The sequence below is a fragment of the Neovison vison genome, chromosome 5 (genome assembly GCF_020171115.1).
Source record: "Neovison vison isolate M4711 chromosome 5, ASM_NN_V1, whole genome shotgun sequence".
NCBI classification, from domain to species: Eukaryota; Metazoa; Chordata; class Mammalia; order Carnivora; family Mustelidae; genus Neogale; species Neogale vison.
The window spans coordinates 23,423,915-23,450,776 of record NC_058095.1 but is presented as its reverse complement, the minus strand read 5'-3'; the positions used below and the strand labels follow the sequence as shown (position 1 = coordinate 23,450,776).

The window sequence follows — 26,862 nt, the reverse complement described above, 5'->3', positions numbered from 1 at the left end:
CTGTGGTCAGTTGTGTACCTGTCTGGGGGTTTAGACTAGAAGTAGACCAGAGGGCAGAAATGGAAGTTGGACTAAACTGTGAGTGATATGGCTTCTAAGAAATCCAGACGTGGGGGGCGCCTGGGTGGCTCATTGGGTTAAAGCCTCTGCCTTCGGCTCAGGTCATGATCTCAGGGTCCTGCGTCGGGCTCTCTGCTCAAGTGGGGAGCCTGCTTCCTTCTATCTCTCTGCCTGCCTCTCTGCTTACTTGTGATCTCTGTCTGTCAAATAAATAAATAAAATTTTTTTTAAAGATTTTATTTATTTATTTGACAGACAGAGATCACAAGTAGGCAGAGAACCAGGCAGACAGAGAGGAAGGGAAGCAGGTCCCCTGCTGAGCAGAGAGCCCGATTCGGGACTCGATCCCAGGACACTGAGATCATGACCCGGGCCGAAGGCAGTGGCTTAACCCACTGAGCCACCCAGGCGCCCAATAAATAAATTTTTAAGAAATCCAGACGTGGGAAAAATAATTAGTGTTCATTGAAGGTTCAAGGTCTTTTCTCAGCTACTGACTAGATATACATCTAATCAGCATTTGTATTTCAGAGAAGATTGTGAATCCAGAGAAATCATTTATCCTTCAGCCTTTGAACTGTGTTCCTAATTATCAGCTGCATCCTGGTGTGGTCCCAGGAAGCGTGGGAGGAGGCAGGGGCCACGGAGGAGGTGATACATCTGGGAAATCCATCTCTAAGACTTTGTTCCCTGATTTCTAGAACCTTTTAGAGATGATAACTGTTCTTTCCAGCCCCTGCTGGTAAGGCAAATATACTAGAAAACAAGCCTGTTTTGAGCGAAGCAGCCTGGCCCCATCTTGTTCCTGAGTTCTAGCTGGGCTATCAGGAGGAGGGTGTGGGACTTCACCTGTTTGCGTATCCTGGCTGGTCCGAGGTATGACAAGGGAAATCACTTTGTACCAGCAGCAAGCTTGGCTGGTACTATTACTTTGATCAATCCAGTATGGGCTCCCCTTAAAAAACAGGACCTTAATTATCATACTTCCTATTTTCCCAGCCTAAAATTTTCTTTTAATGAGTCTGTCACTTAGGGTCAGGATTAATCTGTTCTGACTTTATCCTGAGAGCAGAGTCCAAAGAAACTAGAATCAGGTTAAGAATAACCTAATTCCAGGCGCCTGGGTGGCTCAGATGGTTAAGCGTCTGCCTTTGGCTCAGGTCATGATCCTTGAGCCGTGGGATTGAGTCCCACATCGGGCTCCCTGCTCAGTAGGGAGTCTGCTTCTCCCTCTTCCTGTCATGCTCCCCTGCTTGAGCTCTCTCACTCTCTCTGTCAAATAAATAAATTCTTAAAAAAAAATAACATAATTCAGGCTGCCTGGGCAGCTCGGTCAGTTGAGCATCCAACTCTTGATTTCAGCTTAGGTCATTATCTTTGGGTCCTGGCATCGAGCCCCAAGTTGGGTTCCACACTCAGTGGGGAGTCTGCTTGGGATTCTATCTCTCCCTCCCCCTCTGCTTCTCCTTTCTCTCTCTCTCTCAAATAAGTTCATTAAAAAAAAGACAACCTAACTCCTCAGTCTCTCTGAAACTACCGCGTCAGCAAGGCAGCCAACAGACCAGTCCTCACTGGGGAAAACTGATGTTTTTACAACAGCTGCTGAATGCAGACGCTAGGAACGAGATGTGTATGCCTAGGGGAGAGGCAGCGCTGGTGGGTTAATCCAAAGCAGCCAGTCTTGATCATACTACTTAAGTCTCAACCCTTTTGGCTTAAAATGTACATCAGTTTGCAGCATTTCCACTGAAGTGAGGTTTGGCCACATCCTATTTGCCTGAGCCCTGGATTAAGGCAAAATGAGAAGGCAAGTGTTATCAGCAGGATCCACAGCTGGGCACTGTGGAGTGAGGGGAAGTAATCCAGGGAGGGGAGGAGAGCAGAGAAAGGAAAAGAGCGCACTTAATGGGCACGTGACGGACTGATTTCTCTGACTAGGTAAAAACAGTGCTTCAAATGAGCTGTTTCCTCCCACTCCCCCAGATGGGTCTCGGGGGTCCCCAGATAATCCGGAATAGCTGCTGAGCACTAGCCTCCACGTGCAGCCAGAGGATAAGTGCCGTTTCCATTTTCCCTTGGGATCAGATCCAGCCGAGTGAATGGCCCAGATGTAAAGGATTGGCTCGAAGGCCTGGGCAGAGTCCGTCTGCGGTGCCAGCCACGGAGCTGGGGACTGGGCTGACAATTAGCCAGACCACCCTGAAGCCCCGAAGGCCGGAAGGCTGCAGTGTAGTTACCTCGGGCTAACTCTTGTTTCCCTACCTGTCTACTGTGCCTGTTTAAAAACGTTGGAAAAAGAAAATCACCATAATGAATAAGCTGGAGCTAACATGAGTGGTCAAGAAAAAACATTATTTATTTTTTTCCCATGGTTTATTTCTCAGTAGGGGTTATAGGAACAACTTTTCTGTTTCCAGCGAGACCCGACTCAATGGACTTGTTCTGATGTGTGTTTAGCAAACTTCCCAACAGCTTAGAAGCAGCGAGGTTGACTAGCCAGAGCCCAGAGCAGCAGTACGCTTTAATTACTGCTCTGAAATCCCAGGGCAAGGGACCAGGTAAGTGGGAGGGGCTAGATAGGAGAACAAGGGCATCTGGTCCCTGAAAGACTGGGTTTTTCCATTCTTTGTTTTTGGAAATGGAGGATTTTGTTACTTTTTTTGGCAAAGTCTTAAAGCTGCCCAGAGTATGTATATGCAGACTCATATTTTCCCCCCATTGGGTATTTGGTCTCCTTGTTTTGTCTTTTTCTTCCCTGTGAATGGCATCAGGGTCCACGCAGTTAGAGGGCAGGCTTACTGTCATCTTCAGGGTCCCTGCCAAGCTCTGCCATGTCTAGTCTGCCTGTTTCCTCCCCTTCCTAACCCCTGCCAATGCCAGGGCTTCGACCAGCGCTTTTCTTCTTCCTCACTTCCCTCTGATAGTATCCTCTCATTCCATCACTCTTCTCTAGGACCACTTAAGCAAGGGTAGCCTGAACTGAACTCACTTGAGAGGATAGAGCCGAGCTCACTAAGAAGGCTTTGTGCTTCTATGATGCCCTTTCCCCCACCTTCAGGCCTTGAACCTGCCTGGTAGGGTTACTCTTTCTGAGGACAGTTCTTAGCGCCGGCCACAAACAGGGCTTGCTTGCTTTCTTGCTTCTTGGAAAGGCAACTGATGGTGGGCCTCTTGTTACTGAGCAAGTGATTTGGAGCGGTACTCACATCAGAACCAGAAACCCCTGGTTCCTGTTATACCAACAGCTGAGCGGGATCCCTTTGATGACAGCCCTGGAAGGCTGGGAGGAGAACGAGCCAGAGAGGTGAACTCGAGATGGAAAACATGGGGCAGAAGTGGGGAGAAACCATCTGAAAAAGCTAGTAAGGGGCACACGCGGATGGAGAGGGTGTCTAGAAGGGAGAGCTTCCCCTGGCAGGACTTGGAGCCACTGCCTTACCTCCTGTGCTCTCCATCTCTGATGTTGCTTTGGATGCCACATGTTGGTAAGGAAGTAAGAATGTTCGATTGGCTCTCCCATCAGTAGCCCGCAGGGTGGGCATGAGGATCAATACGGCAGAAGGGGAGAGCCAAAGTCAAGATGGAAAGGTCCTTAAGGCATTTCAGAACCCTCTTGAGCCATTTAAGTTTTTCCCCAGACTTATCCTTGAACTTGAATTAAGTGACTTCTCAAGCTGCCTACGGTGACCTTCACAGCCTTCCTCAGTCCCTAATACTGCCAGTGCCTTGCATGGTTTCAGTTCTTCTCAGAAAATGGTCAAGAAAGGGGGTCTCCTTATGAGAGAACGTGGGCTGGGCCTGCTGACTTCTTTCACCCCTGACACTGGCTGCAGAAGCAGGTGGCCAGACACAGCTCGTGTTGAGTCCTCTAGCTGGATGGGAGGGTTCCCCTGAAGCAGAACGTCTGGCCTTTGTTTTCTGGAGCAGGAACAAGTGTAGGAAGAGAAGAAGGGGTGAGACTTTTGGGGCCTGAGCTACCCGATCTTATACAGTTTGTCTCAGAATGAGTTGACTTCTGGCCTTGTTGGAGAAGTGGCCCAGTGTCTCTGACTCAGCTCTTTGGGAACACGTAGGACTTGGAAAGGACCTTGGCTTCGGAAAACCAGCCACCCGACATTCGACTTCACGTGATGGCATTGTTACTCACAGTCCCAAGGATAGACTGTTGGCGGGGAGAGTTCTTCGTGTGGAGCTGTAGAAACCCCTTCTCCTTGGTCCACAGTTGAGGAGGATTCCTGAACCTCAGCTTCTTGGTGACTCGGCTCTGGGGCTGAGCTTGTCCTCGGCCCATGTCCTGAGGCTCCTTGGAGTTCTCTGACACCTTCCGGAGTAAAAGTACTGCCTGCCTTACTCACCTCAGGGCGGGTGCTTTTGCTTTCTGGAAGGGAGCTACCTGGAGGACTGTGGACTAAAAGGCATGGTGGGTTCTCAGGGACTGTGGGGAAAAATATTTCCTTCTGAGTTGCTGTTGAAGCCAGAAGGCCGGATTCCTCAGATGGCACTCCAGTTCCCTCCCAGTCACAGAAGTCTGCCATGGTGCCCTTTATCTTATTCCCTTCTGGATCTGTGACTTCCCACTGACACACCTCTGCCATCCTGCTCCTTGCACGGCTGGCTCCCTGGGGACTGCATGGGGGATGGCCAGTGCTGGGAGTGTCTGGCTGGGGGCAGGGTGCCCCCAAACCTCTGCCTTCCTGGGGGCACACGGTCTCCTGCTCTCGGCTGACTTTTGCTGCTGCTTTGTAAATGTGTTCTTCTGTCCCTCCAGAGGCTGTCTTTTGAAGGATCATTTCTCCCTGCCCTCGGGACTTTCCGTCCACCTCTTGCCCCAGTCCTCCTTTCTCTGCAGCTTCCTTATTCACCTCCCAAGGGCAGATTTCCACTTCTTTAGCAGATGGAGCTGCTTCTGCTTCCCACGGACCCACTGCTGCCACCTTGGCCCCCACACTGCCTGCTGCCTCCGAACTGCCTTTACGCCTGTCAAAAGCTCGCGGGGCTGGCTGTGGAGACAGCTCCCCACAGTCTTGACTCTCCCAGGGACACACCGCCTCCTGTTTCCCATCTGCCCTCTCTGGCTTCTCCTGAACCGCCACAGCTTTGGGCTCTGGTCTTCCCGGGGCTCTAACCTTCTCCTCTTGAGGTGGCCCTTTTCCATCCTGGCTTGCCATCCCTTTGTCTGGGGCCCTTTCAGGCACCTCCCAGGGGCAGATGGCAGCTTTGGTGCTGCTGTCAGGTTTAGGAGCATCTAAGGCAGGAGCATCCCATGGGCATACCTCAGTGAGCCTGCCCCCGACGCTGGCTAGTGTCTGAGAGCCAGCTGTAGGTTGGTCACGGCCCTGATGGCCAGGGTGAGAGACAGTGCCTGCCGGGGCCATGCTTTCCCAGGGACAGACAGAGTGTAACTCATCGCTTGCTTTTCCCTCATCGTCAGTAGTGAATTCTCCTACTTTTGAGGATGGAGCTCTTTCTGGGGTTTTGTGTCCTGGGAGGGAGCCCGTCTTTGGGTCGTGTGTCAGGCGCCTTTTCTCTGCTGCCTCATCCCTCACTTCCAAGGAACGTCCCTCAGCCACTTCACAACTCACGCTGACGGATGAGTCTGAGAACTCAGGGCCCTTCGCCAAGGGTTCCCTCAAGCCCTTCTCCCAAGGACAAACAGCTTCCTGCTCTTGACTCTGTTTTGTCTCCCATTTTGGTATGTCTTCTCCCAAGGAGGTGATTCTCTCCTTTTCTAGAGTTTTCTCCCCCTGCCCTGCTAAGTCACTCCTCCTCTCTTGGTCCAGTCCCGTCCCAGAAGCTCCTTCATTCACCTCCCAGGGACAGATCTTGGCTTTCTCACTGGCAGGGGCCTCCTCCACTTCCCAAGGACACACCTCAGCTGCCCGGGAGCCCACGTGGTCCAGTTCCTGGAATCCAGCTTTTGGTCTCTCTGTGCCCAGAGAGTCTGAATGCCAAGAGGAGCCGCCTGGATCCAAACTTTCCCAGGGACAGGCCATCTCCCGCTCCCAGGCTGGCCTCTCTGGCTTCTCTGGAGCAGTAACAGCTGTCTTGCTGGGTCCAGGATGTGCAGAAACCTTTCCTGTGTCATTTGGAAATTTCCTAACGGCCTCAACTCCCAAAGCCCTTTCCTGCCCTGCTCCAGCACCCACCTCCCAGGGACAGACCTCAGCCTTCTCAGCAGACACAGTGTCCTCCATATCCCATGGACAGATCTCCGCAGCTTTGCTTCCCACACTGCCTGACATGTGGAAACTGGCTCTAGGTCCATCTGCTTCTTGAGGGCCTGATTGTGGGGAGAAGCTGCCAGGGTCCACATTCTCCCAGGGACAGACTGCTTCCTGCTTTTGGATCTGTGCCTCAGGCTCTTCCCCTGCTGTGCCATCTTTGACCCCTGACATCCCAGGCCCTTTCTCCTTGTCCTTTTGAGATTCTCTTGCTTTTGCTGTCTGGTCCAATGTCCAGTTGTCTCTTATTCTTTCATCCACCTCCCAGGGACAGAGTTCTGCCCTGGCAGGTGTTACTTCCTTTGGCTGTGGCCTGAGATCTTCCCAGGGACCAACCTGTGTTGCCCTGCTTCCTCCCTTGCTAAGGAATTGGCCACCAGCTTTGGTTGAGGAACTATCTAGACATGGGCGGGAGGGCCCAGGGTTTGAGGTCTCCTGGGGACACACTGACTCCTGCTGCTGATCCCTTTTCTGCACTGCCTTCCCAGCCTGTTCTCTCATCTCTCCCATCTCTCCAGGCTTTCCAGGGAAAGCCTGTCTGGAGGCTTTCCCCTCTTCCTGGAGAAAATTTCCCCCTGCCCCCTGACTCAGCATTTCCTTCCCCACTACCTCATCACCTAGCTCCCAGGGACAGATCTCTGCTTTCCTGGCAGGAGCATCTCCTGCCTCCCACGGACACACTTCTGAGATGCTACTGCCCACACTCCCCGAGCATCCAGGGGCTCCTGGGGCCGGAGTGGAGACTGCTGAGGGGCCCCGGAAATCTGTCCTCTCCCACGGACAAAAAGACTCCAAGTTTCCACTCAGTTTCTGTTCTTTCCAGAAGGTTGCTTTCTTGGAGGTTTCCTGCTTTTCCTGGGGAAGCTTCTTCATGCCCTCCTGGAATGGTTTGCCATTCCCTCCCTCGCGTGCCTCCCAGGGACAGAGCTCTGCCTTGGCAGCGTCAACTGTACAAACTTCTGGGCCTGTGCCCTCCTGCTGATGCTTCTTCACCTCTCTAGCCTCTCTCCTGCCCACTGCCTCAGACCTGCCCTTGGTTCCGTCAGAGTCCTGAGAGACTGACCAGCAGGACGGACTCCCAGGATCGACGCCCTCCCAGGGACACACGGCCTCCTGCCCCCTGACCAGCCTCTCTGGCTTTTTCCGAGCAACAACCAACACATTTTGGGGCTCTGACTTTTCTGAGGCTCTCCCTCTCTCTTGGGAGTCATCGAGATTTTGTCGTAATGCCCCCTTCTCAGGGGCTCCTTCACTCGCCTCCCAGGGGCAGATCTGGGCCTTGTAGCCATGGTCAGGCTGACACACTTCCGACTGGGTGACTTCTCTGGGGCACATCTCTGCCATCCTGTGGTCAGCTCTGCCCAGGGACTGGAGGCCAGCTTTGGGCAGTTCCCGCCACCCAAAAGGGGCTTCTTTTGCTCCCTCAGCACTTTTGTCCCCAACTGTGCTTTGGCTGGCTTGCCTCAGCGTAGCAGACTCCGCTTTACCTGCTCTCTCTCCTCTCCCCTCCCCTAGACAGTGGGATGTCCTCCTGCCTCTGTCTTCTTGTTCCCTGCTGCCCTCCCGGCGACAGACTTGAAGCATTCTGCTGGTGTGAGCGTTCTGTTGGTTCTGAAGGGATTCCTCGTCATCACAGGGTGCAAGGGCGGCCTGCTTACTCACAGCCTTGGGCCGGCTTAGCCTGGGGGACCTGGGGCATGGCCCCACACCCTCGCCCTCCACCGCAGCTCTGCCTTTCTCCTCTGTCTCAGGACTCCCTTCCCCGCTCTCCTTCTCTTTGTGAGTGCTCCGGGAACGAGTCAAAGCTTTGATAGCCAGGCCTAGACTGTGCACGGAAACCTGCTGAATGGGGGTCTTGAGGCTGTGGGATTTAGAGAAGACCTTAGACTTATCCTCATCGCCCTCATCAGCTCCCCCTTGGAGGCGTCCATCCTCTGTGTTCCCCGCATTCTCCCCTGTGCTCCTTTTCTCAACTGCAACAGAGAGGGCTCTCCAGAGCTTGGCCCGAGCTGGGGAAGGGGAGAGGCTGCTCCGCTCTGTCCCTGAGGGGCTTTCTTGAGCCACATTTCCTTTCTTGACTGGCAGTTCTGCATTCTCCCAGGGGCAGATGAACGGGAGTAAGTTGGGGCTTTGGGGGGGCACGAGGATTGGTGCCAGGACAGGGACTGGTGTCGGGGCTGGGGCTGGGACCGGGGCGGGGGCCGGGGCTGGGGCCGGGGCTGGGGCTGGGGCCGGGGCCGGAGCTGGCATCAGAGCTGGAGCAAGGGTGGAGGTGGGAGACAGCATCCTTGGCTCTCCCAGGCCTGCTCCAGACAGGGCCATGATGGGTGTGGAGACCTGGTGCCGGACGGGCGGGTGAGGCAGCCTCCTGGCAGCCTCCTCCTGAAGCCTCCCTGTGGCAGCGGCAGCCTTGTGGGAGCCGTCCACACTGCGGCTCTTGGCCGGGGATGGTGGGGCTGACAGGGGGGCCCCTCGAGCTCGCTCCAGCCTCCTGGCTGATGGCCTCCTCACTGGGCTCGCCAAGGCTGCCTCGGCCTTCTTCCTCTCCTCCCGCTCCTTGGCCTGCCGATAGGTCTCCTCCAGGTAGGCCTGGCTGGCCACGAGCAGGGCCTTTTCCCTGGAGCCTGCCACCACGCTGAGCGACTTCTGCAGGGATGTGGGCCGGGCCCTGGGGAGCCTCTCGCACACTGTCAGGTTGTGGGCGCTGGCGGACCTGAAGCCCAGGGCAGGGGGCCCCTCCACCGACTCCCGACTCTCCCTGCTTTCCCTCGAGGCCTTCTTGGCCAGCTTCCTGCGCAGCAGCGAGTCAAGGAGCGGTGGGTCCTGCTCCCGGTGGTAACCCTGGCGCTCGTGGTCGTAGGTGCTGTGGGACTTGCGCAGGGCCGGGGTCCCGTCGGGGTTCTGGAAGCTGGAGCTGAGAAGCCGGCGGCGCGAGGAGCCAGGCAGGCTGCCCAGGCGGGGGGAGCCCGAGTCCCGGGAGTGCTGGCGGGCCAGGGCCTCCGGGAACTCAGCCAGGTACCTCATGAAGGAGCGGCCCAGGCCCTGGCGCGAGCTGCCCCGCTTCTTGGGCAGGTGCGGGTTGTTTGCAGCCATTTCCTTGGTCTTGTGGACCTCGAGCTGGGCGTAGAGCTTCTTCAGCTCGTCCTGCAGTGAGGAAGGCATGAGGAGAGCAGATGGAGCACGGAGCTCTCTCCAGGGCCTGACTGCCCTGCCTCCCGCTCTCCCAGCCATTATTTGGACCATTTTCTCTGAAGCATCTCATCCCACCAAGCTGTGTCCCTTCCCTGCTTAGACAACCCTCAGAATCCACCTGTCTTCTCTGAGTCACATCTGCTTGGTTCTGAGGATGCGGGGGGCACTCCTTTCTCTGTGATCTGATGGAAGACACTCGCCTGGGTGACGGGAAGCCTGGGTTCCAGACTGCTGACCCAGCATGTGCATGAAGGCTGGTTTTTTTTTTTCCAGATTTTATTTATTTGAGAGAGAGCATGAGTGGGGGTGAGGGGCAGAGGAAGAAGCCGACTCCTCGCTGAGCACAGAGCTTAATCCCAGGACATGGGGCTCCATCCCAGGACTCTAGGATCTCGACCAAAGCTGAAGGCAGCCTCTCAATGGACTGAGCCGCCCAGGCGCTCCCTGAAGGCTCTCAGAGCCTCTGCTTCTATGAGGTAACAAGAGCTGGCTGCCCCCTGTGAGAGTCCTCAGGAGGGTCACGTGAGATCGATGGTGTGAGAAGTGCTCTATTTAGGTTCAAGTGCAGGAATGGGAATTTGAGAACCTTCTACTTTGGATTCCTCCCCAGAGCCAGCATCAGCATAGGGACGGAGACTGCGCGCTGCTCCGCAAAGTAGGGGTACGGGCTGGCATTGCTGTGGCCAAGCACCTCCACACTCTCTAGCCTCCCAGCTCGACTGGGGCCTCGGTTCAGCCACTTCCCCGGAAGGCAGAGCCCAGAAGGGAAGGAGGACACGGGGAAAAAACAGGCAGAGGCAGCTAGGACCAGGACGAATTGGGAGATGCAAACAAGTCAAGGGTACAGGGAGGCACAAGGGGAGATGGAGGCAATGGACAAAATGGCTCCCTGAGGTTGTTCCCACACCTTGGATTTCATCAAATAACAGGCTGAGACCACCAGGTTTCCTTATTTTCTACCCACTGAGTTTCTGATCTGGGTTCCATGACTATGACGCCCCTACACTGAAAAAGAAGGGCAAAGATGGTCTCCTGATGTAAGACTGGGTAAAAACTTCCCTTCTCTAAGACTGCCAGATCCAGGGAATGGGTGTCCTGATATGGAAATCTCTGGTAGTCGCAAACTGCCTGAACTACACAGCCCCGTGGTTGGCCCTAGGGTCACCAAGTGCTCAGATGTCCTGTCCCTCACGACTGCCCCTGCTGGGTGGGAGTGGAGCGCCACCCACCGCCCTGCCTCTCACTTGCCAAGTGGCCTGGGTTTCAGGGATACTTGTTCTGGGCCTCTGGTGGTCTCTTCACTTAGGTGGTGTGTGAAGGTATCTGAACAGTCAGGGGAGGCGGCTGGAGAAGGGAAGGAGGAAAGCAGACAGGTCTTCGAGAGAGGGAAAGTGAGGGCCAGGGGAGGGGCCTGCAGGATACATGGCCCAGGCCGTAGGGCAGCAGGGATCCTGGCCCAGTCTCTAAAAGCAAGCATCCAAAGGAGGCGAGGAGGCCCGCACGTACCCGGATGTCTCCGGCGTCCAGGCTGCGCTCGCTCCAGGCTGAAGCGATGCTGCTGTCCAGGTAGGAGCCTGAGCGCTGCAGGTCGAGCTCATCCTCGTACACCTCATCCACCATCTCCTCTCGGGGAGGAGCCCCCGGCTTCTGGAACTGGCCAGGGTGGGTGTGACGGCGGGAGAAAAAGAGTCAGCTCGGCTCCCTGTTTACTCCTATTCCCACCTGCTCCGGGGAATCCATCTTCACTTGGGGCACATTCACCCCCTCTCTAATTCGCAATTCCGAGGGCAGGAAGAGTTTTGCTCTCTGTCATCCTCCCTGATTTTCTTTAGCTCAGAGACTGGGGAGAGTGGGGTCCAACGCAGCTGCCCCTACAATTCCTAGCCATGGCCTTCAGCAACCTGACCTATCTCTCTGTAATTGTTTCCAAGTTGACTTTTCAGAGTCCACCACACTAAACTGCTAGGTGTGTTATAAAGACCTCTCACGCCCTAGCTCTGATTTCCTTTGCCCTCAGATGGGAGGCAGAGAGACACAGTCGCTTCCTCCCCACCCCCGACCCCAAGCCGGCTCCTCCCATAGGCCCCTGCGGCTCCGCCCACTCTCCCCCAGGGGGTCATCCTCACTCTGACCTGGAGAGGGCGCTGCGGCGGCGGCAGATCCACGGTGCCCTTACCAAGGGGCTGGGGTAGGCTCACAACCAGGAGAGGGGAGACCTCACCTTAGGAATGAAGATCAGAGCCAGTGTGGTGGTGACGGTGCTGTGGGTGTGGAAGAAGAAGAGGAGCAGGGTCCAGTCTGGGTGCAGGGAGGGAACCAGCAGAAACCTGAGGGTGTGAGGGAGGGGAACATCAGCTCTGGGTGGCAGGGGCCTCTTCTCCCTCACCTGTCTCACTGGCTCACCCCCTAGCTCCAGTCCTGATCTCTGTGGAGCTTCTGGGTGGGTTGAAAAGGGTACTTCTTCTTGCCCTCCCAAGGATGTAGGTCCTACCTCAAGGCTCACATTAACCCCCACCTCTGAGAAGCCCTCCCAGACTACTCTTCTCTGGTAGCCTAGAGCACAGATTCGTGCTCCCAGCTCTGTTATGGATGCCCTGTGGGTTGATTCTGCCTTTGCCACACCGCCAAGTCCTTCTGAACGTTCACAGCGGGCCTGCTGCTGGAGGGGCTAAGGTGTGAGGGGGGGAAAAGGCAGGGAGAATTGAGCATGTGTGGGAAGGAGCACAGTGGAGGTGCCGGACATGTGGCCTAGGACTAGGAGGAGAATTAGGAGCAGACACGCTTCCTCTTTTGGGGTGCTGTGTAAGACCTGGGGTGCAGGAAGGGTATCTGAGGGGAGGGCCACCGATGGCGGAGGGGCCTTTCTCCCCTGGCTGAGGCCTGGCTGTGTGGCAAGGATGGCTGTGGGATGGGGTTCCTCGGGCCTGGAGAGGCAAGAGTGGTGGGCGATGGGGAGGTGTGGTGGGTCGGGGTTGGGGGGCGGCCTCACCTGGCCGCGTGGAAGGCAGAGGAGAGAAGCAGCTCGTTGTGCAGGGCGATGCTCATGTAGCGTGGCTCATGGAAGGCGGAGGGAACGGCTCGGGTGGCGTAGCACAAGAAGCTGCCCCAGCACAGGAGCAGCACCTCAGCTGTAGAGAAGTGAGGGGCAGAGATGCGAGCACCAGCTCAGCAGCTGGGCTGTGGCCCCTCTCTGTGCCGGGTGTGCTGGGGGAGGTGGGGACTGGGGACAAGGCCAAGGCCGGAGGACCCCTGCAGGTGCAGCATGGGGGTCCCCGGTGAGGCGGGCTCAGCGGAAGCAGCTCACCCACAACCATGATGTAATCCCAGTGGTCATGATGGCAGAGGTAGAAGTGACGGCCCGCAGGAGTGTGGCCACGGGCCACCAGGGGTGCATGGCTGCCTCTTTCCAGGGCCCCCGCTGTCCACACCACCAGGAAGGCCAGCATGAGCAGCAGGAGCAGCCCCAGCCGCTGCAGCAGCCGCCCATTGCTGAGGTGGGGGCCCCGCTGGGCCGAGCGAGACAGAAACAGCTGGAGAACTCTACAAGGGTGCGGGTGGTGGGGAAAGGCATAGGCGAAGGGCCAAGGAGAGGGGCCAGATCTCTGGCCTCTGTCCATGGCTTCCTTCCCCTCCACATGTGCCTGTCCTCCTGTCCTTCCCATGGTTGGCTGCCTCCCTGCCCCCCCAAAATGCTGCATCTGAGGAGGGCTATGGTGATGGGGGGGCCTGGAGTGGGGGTGGGGAGGGTGGGGTGCACCGGGGAGTAGAGCTGGTAAGGGTCTGGCTGGGAAGAACTCCACCCCTTTCCAAATGACCTGGGGCTGCCTGGAGTGAGCAGCCCCAGAGCAAGGTCTGCCCCAGACCCTACCTATAAAGCTTGAGTATAATGGTGCCGTAGACAGTGGCAAAACCCAGCAACCGGACCCAGCGGAGAGCGATACAGCGGAATACACTGGGCTTGAAGTACAGAATGAAGACCTGGGGAGTGCGGGAGGGGGACAGAAGTTGGGGCTCTCCCATGTACTTCCTCTTTCTGATCTGCTGCCCTTTCTAAATTTTTTTTTTAAGATTTTATTTATTTATTTGACAGAGAGAAATCACAAGTAGGCAGAGAGGCAGGCAGAGAGAGAGAGAGGGAAGCAGGCTCCCTGCTGAGCAGAGAGCCCGATGCGGGACTCGATCCCAGGACCCTGAGATCATGACCTGAGCCGAAGGCAGCACTGCTGCCCTTTCTAATAGTCTTGCCACAGAGGCATCATCACCTCCATCCCTCAGAGGAGCAGCTGAAGTATCAGAGAGATTAGGTCATTTGTCCTAAGTCACACAGTAGGACATCAAGCTCTTTTTAGCCAGGACTCTTTGGCTTCGGAGGTCACCAGGCCAGCCTGCCATTTGTAGATATGAGTATGGAGATTTTGAGGTCTCTGAATCTCTCTAAGGGAGCAGAAAGGAGGTAGAATTCTGGGGTTTGGAGGGCACCAGGCAGGGATCACGTGGGGTCAGACTCTGGCCACAGACTCACAGGGAAGTAGAGCAGCAGGGATCCAAAAAGGATGGCTTCCAGCAGGACAACTCCAGAGGTTCGGATCCTCTGTGAACCCAGGAAAGAGAGAGGTGTGTGAACAGGGCAGTGGGAAAGCAGAGCCTGGACGATCGTGGGGGAGAATCTCGGGCCTGTTTTAGGGGTCACTTGATGGCCCTGGGCTAAGGTCTTATCCTATAACATCAGCTCTGCCCTCTTGGTCCACAGCCACGCCCCCCCCCCCCCCCCACCACAGGCTAAGACCAAGGTTGCACGTAGCATCTATCCCCCAACCCTGCCCCCTGCCTCCCCACTCCTAGAAGGGGCCTGATTGCAGACCTGGGCTCCAATCACAAGCTGCTGGAGATAGAAGGATCCCACATATTCCCCAGACTTTGGGTCAGACTGCTTCTTTGTCTAGGTAACCCCTTCTCTGCCTGAAAATCAGTCAGTTGACCTTCAAGACTGGCTCAAATGTCATATTCTCCAGATGGGCTTTCCCAGGCCATCTCAGGCAGGACAACTGGGTCCTTTCTTTGAGCTCACATGGCAACCAACACACACTTCCATCCTCACCTCTATTGTGCTGTGTTGTCATTTTCTTTATAGGCCTGCTTCCTCCGTTCAACTGGGAGCTCCAGGGGAGTCTAGACCACGTCTCCCTAGTGCCTACACTGTGTTTTGAATCAAGTCCAATGCCTACACTTAACAAGCAACAAATCTAAGGCAATGGGGTCACTTGCCCAAGGTCACCTGGTGTGTTAGGTTAAGCATGAAGACCAGAACCCATTTCTTCTGAGTTCTCGTCTTAGGGGGCCTCTGGCCCCTAGGTGATACTGGGGACCCAAGGGACGTGTAGGAGAGGCGGAACCTTCCTTGCCTTGCTCCGGCGGCATCTGTAGGAGAGCAGCATGCTCAGGAAGACCGCCAGCATGCAGCAGGCCTGACAGGCCAGCACGGCTGCCCGCAGTGCCGAGGCTTCCTCCACCAGGCACGGCCTAGCGTCCCTGCAGCTGGTGCAGCCCTCGGCACACGGCTGGCACCGCAGCAGCCTCCCGGAGCTGCCATGTGGGGCCCCGAATTGCCCAGCAGGCTGGGCAGCACTCTCTCCCAACCCTATAAAGAACAAGATGGCTGCAAGGAGAGGGGCCCGGCAGGGGCATGCCAGCCTTCTCTCCCACGGGCCACCATAGCCCTCTTCCTGCCCTCCTGGTCACCCCTGGGGGCGGGCTGGGAAGCAGGGCGAGTGAGGAAGTGGATATTCCCAGGGAAGGACCGGGAAACAGAAAGAGGCAATGCCAGGCTAGGACTCACTGCAAGGCTCAACTTGCATCAGACTGGCATGGTAAGGGCTCATTTTCAGAAGGCTCAGACACTCCCACAGTGGATCCTGCCTGCCTTGCCTGCTTCTCTGCACCTTCTGCCTTTGCCCCACAAGACCCCTCCCTGCCAGTGTCTCACCCCAGCCTTTTCTCCCCAGATACTCCCTCCACCCAGCCCAGCCTGACCCTCACCACGGTTAACATACCCCCGGAGCGGCTTGCCCCGTAGAAACCAGGTCGGCAGCGGCAGAGGTAGTGGCCGAGGACAAAGCCCTGACTGTCCAAGGGGACACACTGCAGGGATGACAAACACGATAGGGGTTTATATGGGGTTTTCGCTCCTGGGAAGAGAAGGAGGGTCTGCGTACCTTCCTATTCACAGCACCTGCTCCTTACAAGGGACCCCCTCCCCCCACTAGAAGTCCTTCCAGTCCTTAGGAATCCTTCTCTCTCTGGAAACCCTACTCTATTCCCGTCATCACCTCTTTTCAACAAAGAGTTTGGGAAGAGATTACCCTTTTATTCTGAGAGGCAGTGACGGGAGCCTCACAGATCCCATGTCCCAGTGCCCAGCTGTTGCTACAGTGAGGCACCGGGGAGGTGGAAGTAGGGAGAACTTGGAGTCCAATCGCATTTGTGTGCCTACATCCTGTTTCAAAGGGTCCCCATCACCTTCACTTTTTGGTTCACAGGTGGTTTGAAAAGGCCCCCACAGAGGAGAGGCTTCCCCTACCAGGGGCCATCTGGCTTTGTCATAGGACTGATTTCCCCAGCCCTAATGCCAGGCTAATGCCAGGCTCGTGGGATGCCAAGGCCGGCTCTTTATTCTACCTCCGTCCATTGATGTCTGCCTAGCAGGGGACGGAGCAGACCTCAGAAGCCAGGCAGGGGAGATGAGCACATGGATGAGGTCAGATCTGCTGGAGGCAGCGGTTAGGAACAGACCTAACAGTGGGATGAAGGAAGGGCTTCGCCCTGGGAGCTTCCACATTGAGCACCTGACTTCACCTAGAAAAGTTACATGGTGGTACTTCTGAAATCGTGGCCCAGCTTCCCTTCTTGCCAGGAGCACGAGAACGCGCTATGTTCCCACCAGCGTCTGCACAATCAGGCCAATGTATACGGAGACGTGCTGTGGCCGGGTTTAATAATGCACTGAATAATGGGAGCCCTTCTCCATCCCTGGACTTAGAGTTCCAAAAACATGTGCCCCAAAAAGCCGCAGATGCCCAAACCCGCCCCACCTCCCAGCAGGCTGCTGGGCTCGCCTTGGCTTTGGTTCAGCTCAGGCACGACACGCGGTCAAGTGCAGCCGTGGAGCAGATTATTATTAGTTCACTGGCCTCCCAGCTTCTCAGTCCCGGGCTTGCAGGATTACCAGCCATTGTTTTCCATTATCTCGATCTCCTGCATCCATGGCTTTGAGTCTGCCAGCACCTGGCTTGGGTTCCCTCACCTTTACCAATCCCAGAGCTCTTCAAGCTCCTTCTTTGGTTAGAGTCCTCCCACATCCCAATCAACAATTACTCTTAGGAGCCCTGTCAACATGGAGAATGTGGTCTAGGAGAGGGAAAGGGAATGATTAATAGGGACTTAGGGAGAGGTCCTGGGGATGGATCTTAGGGCACCCAGTACCAAAAGGGGAGAGCAGACAGGGAGGCATACTGAGAAATCAAAGGAACGAGGGTGACTATCTCCATTGGAGGATGGGGAGCAGGCTGTAAGTGTCCTCACTTTTTTTTTTTAAAGATTTTATTTATTTGACACAGAGAGAGAAGTCACAAGTAGGCAGAGAGGCAGGCAGAGAGAGAGAGAGTGGGGAGGAAGAAGGCTCCCTGCGGAGCAGAGAGCCCGACATGGGGCTTGATCCCAGGACCCTGGGATCATGACCTGAGCCGAAGGCAGAGGCTTTAACCCACTGAGCCACCCAGGCGCCCCACTTTTTTTTTTTAAGATTTTATTTATTTGACAGAGTTCACAAGTAGGCAGAGAGGCAGGCAGAGAGAGAGAGAGAGAGGAGGAAGCAGGCTCCCTGCTGAGCAGAGAGCCTGATGCAGGACTCCATCCCAGGACCCTGGGATCATGACCTGAGCTGAAGGCAGAGGCTTTAACCCATTGAGCCACCCAGGTGCCCCTCATTTTTTTTTTTAAGATTTTATTTATTTATTTGACAGAGAGAGATCACAAGTAGACAGAGAGGCAGGCAGAGAGAGAGGGGGAAGCAGGCTCCCCGCTGAGCAGAGTCCGATGCGGGGCTCGATCCCAAGACTCTGGGATCATGACCTGAGCCGAAAGCAGAGGCTTTAACCCACTGAGCCACCCAGGCGCCCCTCACTATTTTTAAAAAAATGTAGGTTCTACACTCAATGTGGGGCTTAAACTCAAGGTCCCCAGAGATCAAGAGTCACATGCTCTACAGCCAGCCAGCCAGGTGCCCCCTCACTTTTTTTTTTCTATGTTCATGTTTTTTTTATTATTCATTCAACTTTAAGTGCCTATTATGTATCAAGCAGGAGAAGTTGGGAACTTCTCAGAAATGACCATCAACATATCATTTCTGAATTTTCTTTTGTCTTTTAGTTTTTATTTTTTTATTGAAGTATTTTTTGGCTGTAAGTGTCCTCGCTTTTAAATAGCCTGGTATAGGGGGCGCCTGGGTGGCTCAGTGGGTTAAAGCCTCTGCCTTCAGCTCAGGTCATGATCTCAGTGTCCTGAGATCAAACCCCAATCGGGCTCTCTGCTCAGCAGGGAGCCTGCTTCCTCCTCTCTCTCTGTCTGCCTCTCTACCTATTCGTGATCTCTGTCTGTCAAATAAATAAAATAAAATCTTTAAAAATAAATAAATAAATAAATAGCCTTGTATCTGAAGGTGCCTGGGTGGCTCAGTTAAGTGTCTGACTTCAGCCCAGGTCATGATCTCAGGGTCCTGGGGTGGAATCCTTGCTCAGTGGGGGATCTGCTTGTCCCTTTGTCCCTCTCCCCACCCCATGCAGGTGCATGCACGCGCGCACGCATGCACACACACCTACTCTCTCTCAATCTCAAATAAATAAATAAAATCTTGAAAAAATAAAAATAAAAAAATTTAAAGCCTAGAATCTCATTTCTGTCTCTCTCTCATTACTAGGGATTCCCTTGAAGCCCTGAGGCTGATATGCTTTGGTTCAGTTGCTCCCAGGAGCTGGGTGGTGGCAGGGATGGGAAAGGGGAAAGGAGGCAGGACCCCAGGCGCCCCTCCCCACACCGTCTTCCTTATCCTTACCTGGGTGCTGTTGAGATCACACAGGTGTGTGTTGGAGTACCAGCCTGGCCCACTGGCACACTGATTGATGTCCACGCTCTGAAGGTCTATGTCCATCTGCACCTGCCCCCTAGGGCAGTGAATTGGCAGTTAGGGGTGCAGTGAAGGGTGCCAAGGTGGCATGTGTCCTCAGACCCCAGACCAGGGAGCACTGCAAACTTTGCAAACTTTAGCAGAGCAGTTGCAGTGTGCAAGGACAGAGGGCACACCTGCATTCCATTTCTCCAGTGCTATTCATCCTCACTGTTTCTGTGGGCAACAGTCTTCTTCCCTGTAGGTTGTTCCCCGACATCCCTCAGCTTTTCAACATCCTAGCATTTCCTCTTTCTATTAGTGGGTAGACGGAGGGAGCATGTCAAGACATGTGGAAGCCCGGGCTCTGATGATCTGTCTGAAGGGGATTTTCACACTTCTCCACCACATGTATACACACACACACACACAAACACACACACACGCGTGCGTGCGCACAGGCCCTGAACTCAGCTATTAACCACCCCCTCACTCTGCCCAAACCAGATATGAATTGATCACAGCATAGGAACTATGGAATGGAGCTGCCTGGCCCCAGAGCTCCCAAACTCTGCTCTGGGCTGAATGGGGAGACTTGGCTAGAGGCCAGGCTGCTGGCTGGCAGGAGGGAAAGCCTGTTGGAAGCAATGAATAGGGACACAGAGCTGGAAAAACAATTTGAGTGTTGCGTGCCTTGCAGTTCTGTGCCCATTTGCTGCCTCCTCCCCACCAGGGTTCCCAATCACCTCTTTATTTCGGTTGAAGGAGGAGGTCAGTCATTTGAAGAGTACCAGTCAGGACAAGCAGGACTGGAACCCATTTGAGGTGAGAATATAGTCACTGAGAGTGACCCTGGGGACCTGGCCAACTCCTAGACAGAAGGGGCAATGAATGGTTCCCAAGCTTCCCCCCGCCCCCGCCAAGAACTTTTCTTCCCTTGGAGAAGCCTCCTTTTATAGTTCTAGATTGCTTAAGAGCAGCAGGTTGGTCTCCTGGAATGCCCATGAGACTACTTGTGCATGGCCTGTCAACTGTCATCCACACTAAGCCTGCTCCTGCCTTCTCCCCACTCCCCAGACCTGGGGGCAGACCTATGCCCAGCTGTACACACACATATGTCTATACCTACGTACAAGTGGGTTGATTCATACGCACTGTGTACACTCACACCTGTATGTGCTAACAGACAGTTACAGATTCCCAGAGTCAACTGCAAATAGCTGAACGCAAATAGGCACATCTGTGCCCCCCCCAGATACATATGTGTGTGCCAAATGGCCCACGCACAGCTGGCTGGACTCGGCCCCCCCCCACATACCTGCAAATGTGTCGAAGACTGTGCAAACCCACTTACCTGACCTCTGGGCTGAGGTCTGGCTGGAGACCATAGAAGGTGGCAGAAAGAGTGACAAGCCAGCCAGGACGGAGCCGGCCCTCCTGGCACTCCAGGAAGGGAGGAGAGAGCTTCACATGCCTCATGTCCCCCACATAGCCATCCCCCTGTGGCCACTTGGGGCTGCCGAGGCTCCCGAGGTCATTGGTCAGCACACGCTTCTGTAGGGCAGAGGTGTCCGGGGCCCGGGTTGGGCTCTCCTCCTGAACTCTGGTCCCAGACAAGTCCTGAAGGAGGGTCTCCTCCCCCATCCGTGTGGCCTGTAGGGCCAGAGGCAGGTGGCTGGCCCCTGGCGGAGGGTCAAAGGTCAGAAAAGCCCGGTACGCCCTTGGGTCCCCCTCGGCCACGCTGCGGACCAGTGCCTGGTACCACTCTACATCCTCCTCCACACTGGACTCGCGGATGTCGTTGGCCTGCAGCAGCATGTTGAGGAAATTAGCAGCCTGGGCAAGGGTGCCCGCTGCCCTCCATAGCACTGGGGGGAGCCCTGGGCTGGCTTCTGCGCCCTGGGCTTCGTAGCGTTCACTGCAATTAGCCCCCGACAGCTGTTGGGTGTCTCCAGAGTAGAGAAAAGCCAGGGCTGCCTCGGCTCCCTCTAGGGGCACCCACAGGGGCCCAGACCCCGGTTGGACATGGGAGGACAGAGGTGGCCCAGAGCGGAGGGGCCGCGGACCTCCCAGAGCCCAGCTGCAGAGGAAACAGCAGCCCAGCAGTCCCCACACAGGGTGGAGCATGACCCCCGCTCTGGGGCCCATCCTCAGGGCAGCTCTCCGGTCCCTAGGGGTCCAGGCTGCCTGGGGAAACTAGGGGCTCAGGAGAGCCCAGGCTGAGGTTGGCTGGCTCCACACCTCCTATCCTCGCTTTCTCTCTTCCTCTCTCCCTCTCTCTCTCACGCTGTGCTGTCTTGCCTGTTTTTCCTTCTCTCTAATGTCATCAGCTGGCTTCTGGATGTAGGCATGAGGGCTCTGCCCCTCCTCTCTCAGTGTGACCGACCCCCCATTGCAAACCCTCTTAATCCTGGCACCACCCCTCTTCCCTCCTCCTCTCATCCAGCATCTAGGCTCCCTTCCCCCACTGGGCATCCCACATCGGCTCCAGAGAGAGATGAACGGGAGGGAAGAGAATGAGATCAGACCAGTGGCACTCTCCCTCCCTCCCTCCCTCTGCCCTTTGCTCCATTAGGAGAGCTGGGCAAATCCAGGATGGGGCGCCATAGCAACCGCAGATGAGCTTGTGCCCCTCTCTCCTCCCCTCTGCTCCACTCAGCCTCCTGGCAGCAATAGCGACGGGCATGATAAAGGGCCAAGCTGCAGCTCCTGGCAGGCAGCTCTGGCTGCCTGTACCCCCCTGACTCGGTGCTGCCGAACTTGAATTTGAGATTGGGGGTGGTGAGGGCGGGGAAGAGAGCCTAATATAACCACCGCCAATCTCTGAACAAACTGTGGCAGTTTATCAAGAGCTTCTTGTGTGCTTTCTCCCAACGGATCTTCCCCACAAGCATGTATGGGAGGTCAGTATTATCCCCATTTCACAGAAGCAGACACTGAGGCTCAGAGACTCACCTGAGATCACATAGCTCACTTTAAGTTGAGACTCAAGCCCAGAGCTCTGACTCTCCACACTGGCCCCCATCAAACTCCCATGACCCTGTTATTCAAGACTAGTTACCAAAGAGTGAATCGAGGCCCAGAGAGTTTAAAAGTCCCCCCACCCCGCAAGGATCACACTGTCATTCATGACCTCAGCAGGTCTTCACCTTCCACTCAGGGGAGCCTCTCTTCTCCAGCACCACAGAGGTAACAACCCCAGCCAATGGGGTGTATGTACGTGTGTGTATTTGCGTGTACGCACGGGCGCTTGTGTGTAATGAGGACAGGGAGAAGAGAGTGAACAAAATTTTGCTTCTGCTTCACACTCCTTCATTTTGTCATCCTAAATCCCGTCTTCCTTTATTGAGTTAGTACTGCCTTGGATCCAGAGGGTGTATTCTTTTTTTTTCTTTTCCTTTTTTTAAAGATTCCATTTATCATTGGAGACAGAGAGAGAGGGAGGTACAAGAGGCAGGTCAGGGCAGAGGCACAGAGAGAAGCAGACTCCCTGCCAAGCAGGGAGCCTGACACAGAGGTCGATCCCAGGACTTGATCCCGGGACCCCAGGATCACAACCCAAGCCAAAGGCAGATGCTTAACTGACTTAGCCACCCAGGAGCCCCAGAAGGGTGTGGATTCATGCAGGTAGCCATAGAACAAAGCTCCCGTCTTCCTCTCCTGCCGTCTTCCATCACTCTTGTGCTCTCCACTATCCCACTCCCAGAGATCTGGCCCCACATACACAAGCTGTCTCTTGGCTTCGTTCTCTCTCTTGCTCTGCCCACTCCCTTAAACCTTTGATGTCCCAGAGCACTGAGTGTATGCAGCAAGGGATGGGTGATGATTTCTAGAAACTCCCTTTGCTATACTGGTGGGCTCCGTAAACAGTTCTGCATTGGATCCTAAGTGAGAACATTAGAGTGGGAGGGAGAAGAGGGGCTTGAGGGCAGCCCCCCAGCAGAACCCCTATGATGGCAGAACTGGAAGGGCCTCTAGCCCAGACCTTTCTCCGATAGAGAAGGAAAATAAGACTAAAGCTGCGGGTGGGCATCGTTGACCTTCTCAAAGCCATGAAGCTGCTTGTGAGTGGAGTCAGACCTGTAGGACACATGCATAGCTCTCTCCTCAGCCATTGTGATTCCGCGTACTAAGAGAGAGGGATGGAGGGGAAAAGACACCCATTCCAAGCTCTGGGTCTTACTGGTTACTGTTAGTGGAGGGTCACGAACACATTGTATGAAGACATAATAATAATAATCGTTTTGATCCCCCAAGAAGCTTTTCATAATAATAACTACTAACATTTGTGTCGTGTTTTCGCATTTCTGCGTAAGCTTTCATTTAACCCCCACAAAAGCCCCTGGGGGGATTTATTAGTGAACCATTTTTGCCAATAGAACACAGGTTCAAAGATACTAGATTATTTGCTCTTGGTCGTCCATCCAGGAAATGGTGTGAGTAGGACTCAGAGTAGCTGGAGAGCTCTAGAGGGGTAGGGATGGTCCCTGTCTCCCTCATCACTGCAGCCCCGAGGCCTAGCCCACCACTGAACGACTAAGTGATCTCAGGAGCGACTTCCGTTCTCTGGGTTTCTCTTCCCAAACCTTTGAAACTAGGGTCCTACCACTTCAGGGACCACCTAGATGGGCCTCAGTGAAAGAGATATGTGTAGACGCAAGACCCATTCAACAAATACACACAAATTCAATTCATACAAAGATAACACTTCCTTTACTTGAAGCTGAATTTTCAATGCTTTTTCCCAGGACCTGAGCTCTAGGCCTCACATTTAAGGAAGTGGAGAAAGGCAGTATTCCTTGCCCTGCCTTAGAAAGAGCTTGGGATGCCTGGGTGGCTCAGTCATTAAGCGTCTGCCTTCAGTTCAGGTCATGATCCCAGTGTCTTGTCAAACCCTGGGTTGGGCTCCCTGCTCAGCAGGAAGTCTGCTTCTCCTTCTCCCTTTGCTTGTGTTCCCTCTCAGACTGTCTCTCTGACAAATAAATAAGAAAATAAACGAATAAATGAATGAATGAATGAATGAATAAGTAGACATAAATAAACAGATAAATAGACAAATAAACAAACAAACAAATAAATAAATAAAATAAAATAAAGAGCTTGGATGTGTTGCCCTATGTCTCTGTGTGCTCTGGTGCTGGGGTGGTACCCTAGATGGGGTCCACACCAGGTGTAGACCGAGCTTCCCTCCCAGGCCAAGAAAGTAGCTGGACAGCAGAGGGCGCTCCAGAGCTACAGACCTTGCATTCATAGGCTAATTAACCTGTTCTGGGGCCAGGGAGGTTTTCCAGAGACAGCCAGGGATCTTGAGCGGCTGTCTTAAGCCTCTGGAGTTTTGTGATCCTGTAGCAATTTCTCTTCTTTTCTCCAGAAATCTGAGTGACACCTTCCAGGGAGCTGAAGGAGAGTGGGTGGTTTTGAATTCCACTTCTGGAATTGTGTGACCTTAGGTAAATAGCTCTCTGAGCTTCAGTTTCTTCATGGGAAAGGGAAGACGGTTTGTTGTGCAGAATTAGACATGAATTTGTATCAGGAGCCCCTTGCAAAGCATGAGGTTGAACAATCATCCCACGCTTTTATTTCAGTGGTCCACTCTGTGGCAGGAAGCGTCTGTGGCACGGGAGGAGTCCATAATGGGTGAAAAACAGATCTGGCTCCTGCCCTTGTGGAGTTTACAGCCCAGTAGGGAAGACAAGATTTTAATCAAATAACCCCACAGAGAGATGAAAAATCACAGCTATGTCAGAAGTATAACAAAGCAACGGTCTGGGAGCTGGGTGGGGAGGAAGTAAGGACCCAGGCAGGGAGAGTTCCCTGAGGTAGTGAGGAGTGAGTTCAACCTGGGGGTTTATAGGAGTTTACTAAGCTAAAAGAGAAGGGAAAAAAACCTTTCAAGAAAAGGGAATAGCTTATGTAATGGCCATATGTGTACGAGTCTCACACAGGGCTAGCGGAACTGCAGGGGAGAGAGAACAAACTGAAGGCTGATGGGAGATGAGGCCAGACAGAAGCAGGGGTCAGATCACACAGGATCCCACAGGCCTTCTTTTTTTTTTTTTTTTTTTTAAAGATTTTATTTATTTATTTGAGAGAGAGAGACAGTGAGAGAGAGCATGAGCGAGGAGAAGGTCAGAGAGCAAAGCAGACTCCCCATGGAGCTGGGAGCCTGATGTGGGACTCGATCCCAGGACTCCAGGATCACGCCCTGAGCCAGAGGCAGTCGTTCAACCAACTGAGCCACCCAGGCGTCCCCCCACAGGCCTTCTTAAGGAGTTTTCTCTTCACCCAAAGAACGATGGGAAAGTACGGAGGGATATAATCACCGGTTACAGACAAACTTCCATGTTATTTTTTAATGTTAATTTTAGTCTTAAGTAATCTCTACACACAAGGCAGGGCTTGAACTCATGACCCTGTGATCAAGAGTCACATGCTTGGGGCGCCTGGGTGGTTCAGTGGGTTAAATCTCTGCCTTTGGCTAGGGTCATGGTCTCAGAGTCCTGTCATCGAGCCCCACATTAGGCTCTCTGCTCAGCCTGCTTCCCCCCTTCTCTGCCTGCCTCTCTGCCTACTTGTGATCTCTCTGTCAAATAAATAAATAGGATCTTAAAAAAAAAAAAAAAAGAGTCGCATGCTTTTTGGACTGAGCCAGACATGCGCCCTGAAAAATTTCTGTTTTAAAAAAGCTCTGTCTGGGGGGGTGACTGGATGGTTCAGTCAGTTAAGCGGCTATTTTAGGCTCAGGTCATGATCCCAGGGTCCTCAGATCGAGCTCCGCATCGGGCTCCCTGCTCAGCGGAGAGCCCACTTCTCCCTCTCCCTCTGTCGGCTGCTCTGCCTGCTTGTGCTGTCAAATAAATAAATAAAATCTTAAACACACACACACACACAAACTCTCTCAGGCTCCAGGATGCATACCCTCTTCACTCCAATGCACCCTCAGGTACAAAATTGCTAAGTTCTGCTGGCTTATCCTTCCTCCTATCTGTTGCATCTCTCGACATCTCTCAGGGTACAATTTCAATGGTTTCCTAACTGATATCCCTGCCTGCTATCTCCAGTCCAGTCGTCTCCCTCTCCTCCAGTCTATGATCCTCTACACAGCAAGCTTTCTATAATTTGAGCTTTACAGCATGTCTGCAAGTAAGTGAAGCAGCCATCCTGATTCCTATTTTGCAGATGAGAAAACTGAGGTATGAAGGTGCTGTGGAGCTGGTTCATACAGGACTGTGAAATTCAACTGTTAAAATTTCAGGAATTCTGTAAGCCAGTTGTGAAACAGCCACTATTCAAAATTAAATCATGTACACTTATAATTAAATTATGTTTAAAACAAAGGTAATAAAATTTTCAAAACTCATCACTTTCTAATAATTTTACTATTACTATTTACCTATGTTCCTGGGGTTGTTATTCTATCTGCATGATGAAACTATTACATAAGGGTACCCTACTGTTCATCTCTAACTCTGTGTTCAGTAACTCTGTGTTCTGAAGATTGAAATCAGCCATGGTGGGAGTATTTACACGATGGATATCAGCAAATGCTACAAATCAGGTCCTAATTTATTGTTTTGTTGATTATCCATATTTTAAAAAGTGATGAAGGAAAAGTTAGTAATTCAGATTTAAATTTAATTGTTATGCCTGTAGCCATTACACCATGAATAGTACAAAAATTAAGGAAACATTCTTTTTTTAAAAAGATTTTATTCATTTACTTGAGAAAGAGAGAGGGAGGGAAGGAGAGAGAGGACACAAGTGGGGGAGGTGGCAGGAGAGGGATAGGGAGAAACAGACTACCTGCCCAGCAAAGAGCCCCAAGGTGGGCTCCATCCCAGGACCTGGGGATCATGACCTTAGCCGAAGGCAGACGCTTAACCGACTGAGAAACCGTTTTGATTCAGCAAGCAAGTCACTCCCATAATTGACAGTTAAGACTGTCTTTATTTTTTTCACTTTCCTCTTACACTGATGTTGAGGAAAACATCAACCAACTTTCATGCTGCAATTCCTCTATTAATTGAAACCTTAGGTTGGCTATCCACACGAGAGTTTGACCAAAACCAATGAAAGGATTCTTGAGAATCAATTGGTTATATAGGATTTGCAACTGTATACTATTGTTATCATTTGTAAATTGTGTGCTATACATCCTTTATATCAGTAAAATTCATGATAAACATATATATATATATATATGCATACAATGCCCCCTGCCTCCAGAGAGCC

At 53.5% G+C, this 26,862-nt stretch overlaps 1 protein-coding gene across 1 annotated transcript; it reads right to left on the bottom strand.

Annotated features, from left to right (window-relative positions):
- Positions 1-4,190: 4,190 nt before the first annotated feature.
- On the bottom strand, positions 4,191-20,778 carry GPR179 (G protein-coupled receptor 179). Its single transcript, XM_044250450.1, has 11 exons — positions 19,985-20,778; positions 18,580-18,688; positions 15,524-15,611; positions 14,876-15,111; positions 13,996-14,064; positions 13,342-13,451; positions 12,778-13,013; positions 12,463-12,601; positions 11,695-11,800; positions 10,980-11,126; positions 4,191-9,425 (listed from the first exon to the last, which is right to left on the bottom strand). Exons 1-11 carry the CDS (start codon positions 20,776-20,778, stop codon positions 4,200-4,202), a joined length of 7,260 nt encoding a protein of 2,419 aa, XP_044106385.1. The 3' UTR covers positions 4,191-4,199.
- Between the last annotated feature and the right edge of the window lie 6,084 nt (positions 20,779-26,862).